The following is a 6000-nucleotide window of genomic DNA, read 5'->3' on the forward strand; positions in this document are numbered from 1 at the left end:
TAGTTTCAAACACTCATAAATATTAATAATGCTTTATGATAATAATCAAAACACATTATAAAGCATTTTATAAGGACTTTTAGGGTCATATACCAAAATACTTTATTATTGCTGCTCATTCACTGACTTATTTTTTGCAAGGATCATAATGTATCAACATATCTTTACAACAATTACACGCAAAGCAAGTGAATCCTACACATATAACAGACAAACAGACAGACCCCAGTAGGCTACATAAACACTTCTCAAGGACACACACTAACACTTAAGATGTCAAATAAAAAAATCCAAGAAAAACAAGCAGCTGTTTCTGCATCTGCCTCTGTTTGGTTCTTAAACACAATTTCAAGCTAAAGTGCCGACGTGTAAAGCTTCAGACCAGCCAGTTAAACGCCACTTTCCTGGAGAAATGAGACTGTTTTGTGTCATTTTTTGGCAATCAAGGAGCCCAATCATAAGCCAATTCGGTATACGTCTGTTGAGGTGGATGCCAGTGAAGTGGAATGGATATAAATATAAGATAACCCCCCCCCCCCCCCTCTTGGCTAATATTGCTATTGATTGCTAACGATGCAGGCAGAGGCAGTGATTAGGGCCTGGAGCAAACATGGATTTATCGGACCGACCCTTCGTTATTACGCTGCTCTGCCTCCTCTGAGGGCAGCAGATTACTCAGCTCTCCCAGGGAACACCACTTTTTGTGTGGTTTTGAAACCACATGTGCTTGCATGAGTTTGTATCTGCAGCAATTCCCCATACAGGAAATGAGCTCTCAGAGATAATGTTGCCGTCATGAGGGGTGGGGTGGGGGGGGCAGCAGCAGTGTGAGATACAAGATCACAGCTGTGTGATTGTACTTTATGAAGCTTTTGTATTTGACTTGTGTCTGGTGATGATACCCTGGTCCTGTCATAAATGCAGCTAATCTTATAACATGAGCTTTATTGTAAACTTGTGAGGGCTTCTGGACATGTTGTGCTTTTGTAGTCATTACAGAAGTATTTGTAATGATAACGCGCTGTAATGAAATTATGGAGCCTTTTTTAATTAAGCCTCCTCTGAGTTTACAAACCAGAGTTGGAGCTGTCGGTGACCAAAGAAACTTTCTGCCCTCTCGTCAAAATACTCACCAGTGGAGGAGAAATTGCCCAAATGGTTTATGAATGCTCTCATCTTTATTTTCTCCTATGCTCTGATTGCTCTGACTATGTGGGTCTGCTTGCAGGCCATGTGTCAGAAAGAGGACATGGAGGAGCGGATCGTAACTTTGGAAAAGCGCTACCTAAGCGCCCAACGAGAGTCCACCTCGGTGCACGACATCAACGACAAACTGGAGAACGAGTTGGCCAACAAGGAGGCGTTCCTCAGACAGGTCTGTATAGCACAAGGATTGATTGTGTGTCAACCCCGAGAGATTATCAAGATACTGCGTGTTTCAGTTTTAGCTTCAAAACTGATCATTTTTGTCACATTGAGGGTCCAGGTGGCTGCTGAAATGGACCATTCAGAGCTGAAAAATGCCAGACATTTTTTGGATTCAGAAAATAATTGAACGTGGATGTGCAGCTGGTTGTGTTCGATAGATGCTTCCCGTTAGATAACAAAGCCCTTAGAGCTGATCCACAGAGGTTTCGGCAATGAGTAAACCTCTTGACATTGTGCCAAATAAGGTCAGAGGAAATTACCACCGGGGAAGGGAATTTGATGGTTTTACTTAAATGTTTACTTTGAGCAGATGCACACGGCTGAAAGTCATCTTCATAACTTATGTAATGCTGTACAATCTGACAAAGCAATGATATCAATTTACTCTCCTTTTGATTATTCTTTGCAGTCAATTAGATAAATTGCCCGGCCATACATGATTGAGTGACATTTTCCTGTGCACAGGCTGATCTCTGGAAGGATAGACGGAACGTCTCACTAATATGAGCAGAAGTAATCCTGAGCGCACACTGACACCAAGAGACACACAAGCATCCTTTGGCTTTGCTGTCAAGAAAGTTGCTCAGACACCAAGCAATTTAAGCTAAGCTAACTGGCTGCTGGCTCTGGCTGCATATTTACAGCACAGACATTAAAACCAATCTGCACATCGAACTCTCTGCAAGAAAACGTATTCCTTACACATTAAGTGCTGTTGTTGGTCATTCAGAGTCGAGTTTACCCCTTTATGTTTGTACACAACCAACCATGAGCACCAAGTCGACTAAGAGACCACTCTGCAAAATTGATGCATCCGGAAGCGCCCTCGGAACATACAGAAATAACCTCTAAAGCCTTTGGGTTTAAGCTCCCGCTGCCACACACAAACACACTTCCTCGCTGGCAGTGTAATGAGTTTACTTGTTGTTGTGCCAGAAGTTGAACCCCGGGATCTGGCCGCTGATGTTTGAAGAATGAGTTGTTCAGGGGATGTAGGCTTGGCCATCGCGACAGAAGGGATGAAGGGAAAAAATTGCGAGCAAAACTGCAAAAAGAAAAGGAAGATGGATGGATGGAAGGGCATCTAGGGAGGGTGTTGCAAACAAAAACACACTGTCATGCTTCCCCAGTGTCATCTCAGACACCCACTGATGACACCCACTGGTGTCTGAGATGACACCCACTGGCACCCACTGGCCCTCTCCAGTCTAATTATTGCTTATTGAGCTGCCAGACCCGATGCTTTGGGGAGCAGAGCATCTGTCGCTGATGGCAAAGGCTGCCAAGACAGCCCCCGAAAAAAAAAGAGTCTTAAAACTGATCCGAACCCCCGAGGAAGGCAAGGAGAGAAGCCTTAACATGCCACGGGGAAATACAAGTCACATGGTGACATCCTCACTGCTGGGTTTGATTTGCATCTTTATAATGCATCTGAAGGCCTAATCAGGGCAATTACCGGTATCTGCTGTGTAAAAGTTGCCACTGTCACTGTTGGCGAGTGCAGAGCTGCTGCTACTCTGGCTCTGTTACGGTGCTATTGTGAAGAAGATTTGAGGCAAGCTGCCAAAGCCTTCAGTGGCCGGGCCTCCTATTAAAGATATCTGTGATTCTATTTTCTACCAGGCGATGAAGCTCTGCTGACATCAAAATGATTCACATTCACAGGCAGTTTTATGTTATTATTATTGTATGCCAGAACAGGGAAGAAAACAAATCCTGTGAACTGCCCAAATGTACGTCCTCTGCACGTCTTTTGGCGGTCCATGTGGACAGAAGCCGTAGTGTTTCCCAGCACCAGAGTCCCTTTTAGAAAACCTCTCCTTTTACTGCAGCAGGGTCTGACAGACTGTCCCGCTCAGTCCTGGTTCTGGTTCTTCCGTGCCTCCCTTCCCTCTAGCGGGTCAAAAAATACGGGCTGGGACGGCTCCAGCAGCGTGGCGTCGGTGTTGGCTCCCAGCTGGGCAAGGCAAAGCGAGGAGACGCTGCTGCCGAGCACGGAGCTCTCACCTCACAAGCATTAAGAATAACCATATAGAAAGAGCCAATCCTCTCTCTGATGGTCTCATTTACTTAAATATAGGAGTTCCTCATGGAAACTTTAACTACATTTTATTGGAGAACTCACAGAATGCGCTATTTCCTAAATCTTCTGCACGACGACCTGCTAATGTCCTTGATGTGTGTGTATATGTGCACAGATGGAGGAGAAGAACAGGCAGCTACAGGAGAGGCTGGAGCTTGCAGAGCAGAAGCTCCAGCAGACCATGAGGAAAGCGGAGACGCTGCCGGAGGTAGAGGCTGAACTGGCCCAGAGGATAGCAGCCCTCACCAAGGTAGGAACGCACACACACACACGCATTAACACACATACTGTTGACACATTCCCACAGATGCCCTCGTCTCTAGATTTGTTTCTATACCTGTGTGTAAGTGTGCACGTGGTGTCGTGTCATGACGTTTCAACATGTCCCTCTCCTCTCTCACTCGGCCACGTAGTCTGACTCCAGCTCCTCTTCCTCCCCCGATGATTATCACTTTGTTATGGAAGCTAAACTCCAAGACATGAACTCCATTCTTAGGAAGGTAGTCCCACGGGCCATCACAGCTACTGCCAGTTCCTGTAGAGAGCAGATTTCATTCATTTATCTTATTAGTGTTTTGTGGCGAGCGTGTTTACTGGGATTCTGCTCTGGCTGTTCTGCCACCATGGGACAGCTGCATGGCACTTCTGGCTGGGGCTCATAATTGGCAGTGCTGGAGGAGCTCTCTTCCTCTTTCATTCTGTCCTTTGGTGGCCTCGTTCTCCATCCCTCTCCTTGTCACTCTTCTGTTCTGTTTCAACCCGCTCTCTCTCCTGTTGTGCTTTAAAGCAATAGACATCCCATCTTTGATTTTGGGGTAGAGGCTTTGGCTTGTGTTGTCGCCACTGCTTTTTCTTTGTTTGGCTGTCAAAACACGCAGATCATCGCTCTCCCTTCTTTTTGTCCTGTCTATGCTGTGATCCATCTGTAGGCGGAGGAGCGTCACGGGAGCATTGAGGAGCGAATGAGGCACTTGGAATGCCAGCTGGAGGAGAAGAACCAGGAGCTGCTACGGGTGAGTCACCGCAGAGGCGTCGTGCCAGGCAACGCTAACCAGGCGGCCACTCCTGCAAGAGCATGGCAGCTTGAGGCGACCGATGACTCAATGTCTGATTTATCAGCACTGACACTGGACCAAATCAATGTTTCACACACTACGGTGATAGAATGATTTGTAAGATGCTCAAAAATGATGCAACGATGTACGACTTATTATAGATGGCATTAGCATCTTCGAGGAGATACCCAGTTTGGGAGAGAGAAGTGTATGAAATGAGGTTTTTCCTGCTAGATATGCACGTCTAGCAGGATATTAACCTGATTTGAACCTTGAATTGGTAAAGTTAGATATCATCATTCATTGTTGTTCACATCGAGATGCAGTCGAGAACATCTTGTTGGAATTGAGGGATTTCACCAGGTACAAAACTTGCTGAAATTACCAGCTTTATGCTTCAACAGCGCTTAAACGACACATGTAATTGCGAAATCCACCCCAAGACGAGACATTCCTTGCTTCCTTAGTACCGTCCCATTAAAGCAGCAAGTTAGGATCACAAGAATATTGACCAGTAGTTATTTCTGCAAATATTTTTGAAAGGCTTATGGCCACATTTTCTAAAGTCTGTAGAAATAACTTTGAATTTTAACTCTTCAATTGTGTACTTCAATCCCTCCAGGCACGACAGAGAGAAAAGATGAACGAGGAGCACAACAAGCGACTCTCGGACACGGTGGACAGGCTCCTCACGGAGTCCAACGAGCGTCTTCAGCTCCACCTGAAGGAGAGGATGGCGGCTCTAGAGGAGAAGGTAAAAGCTGGCTGTCGACATCACTTCTGTCCAATGAATGTCAGGAGGAGGTGGATTTTCTCACCTCTGACTTTTTTTTTTTCTCCTCTCTTTGCAGAATTTATTAATCCAAGACTCTGAAGGTTACAGAAAACAGTACGAAGATTCAATCCATGAAAAAGTAGGTTGCAGAGATCAGTAAATGATGACCACGTCTGTTTCTTTAGCCTCCTACATTTTACATGAGGTCGCTTTAATACGTGCATTTTAATAGAAAAATAATGAGGTTAGTTTTGGGCAATATTTTCATTTTTTATAAAACTCTGCAGCTGAATAATCCATAAACTACCCGCATGGGGAATGATAGTGGGATGAATTTAACAAGCAGTGTGGAAAGCACGGGAAAGCGTCACGATGTTAGATAGTAAACAGCAATATGATGATAATCAGCCCCGATGGCTCTCAGCTCCACAGTGTTGACGTGCACCAATATGACCACTGTACGATGCACGGTCCCGTAATGACATCTTGTCAAATTGTTTCATCCAGACACATCTGGCAGAGGAGATCGACAAACTGAGATCAGAGCTGGACCAATTCAGATTGAGGGCAGGCTCCCTCACAGAACCCACCCTGTCACGGTACGATGGCTGCGTGTGTGTGTGTGTGTGTGTGTGTGTGTGTGTGTGTGTGTGTGTGTG

At 45.4% G+C, this 6000-nt stretch overlaps 1 protein-coding gene across 17 annotated transcripts in view; it reads left to right on the top strand.

The window, feature by feature from the left end:
* ppfia2 (PTPRF interacting protein alpha 2) overlaps positions 1–6000 on the top strand; it is a 126275-nt gene that overhangs the window by 100904 nt on the left and 19371 nt on the right. For 15 of the 17 annotated variants that reach the window (XR_004213137.1, XM_031858983.1, XM_031858984.1 and 12 more), the window contains 6 exons: positions 1229–1375; positions 3627–3761; positions 4441–4524; positions 5189–5320; positions 5418–5480; positions 5849–5940. Coding sequence is in view for 16 of the 17 variants with exons in the window: in XM_031858983.1 (XP_031714843.1) it covers positions 1229–1375; positions 3627–3761; positions 4441–4524; positions 5189–5320; positions 5418–5480; positions 5849–5940 (653 nt within the window). In the remaining variant the exon portion in view is untranslated. The remainder of the gene's footprint in view (positions 1–1228; positions 1376–3626; positions 3762–4440; positions 4525–5188; positions 5321–5417; positions 5481–5848; positions 5941–6000) is intronic. The other 2 variants (XM_031858988.1, XM_031858999.1) reach the window with 1 other exon arrangement.

The sequence above is a fragment of the Anarrhichthys ocellatus genome, unplaced genomic scaffold (genome assembly GCF_004355925.1).
Source record: "Anarrhichthys ocellatus isolate YVR2014 unplaced genomic scaffold, GSC_Weel_1.0 scaffold21, whole genome shotgun sequence".
NCBI classification, from domain to species: domain Eukaryota; kingdom Metazoa; phylum Chordata; class Actinopteri; order Perciformes; family Anarhichadidae; genus Anarrhichthys; species Anarrhichthys ocellatus.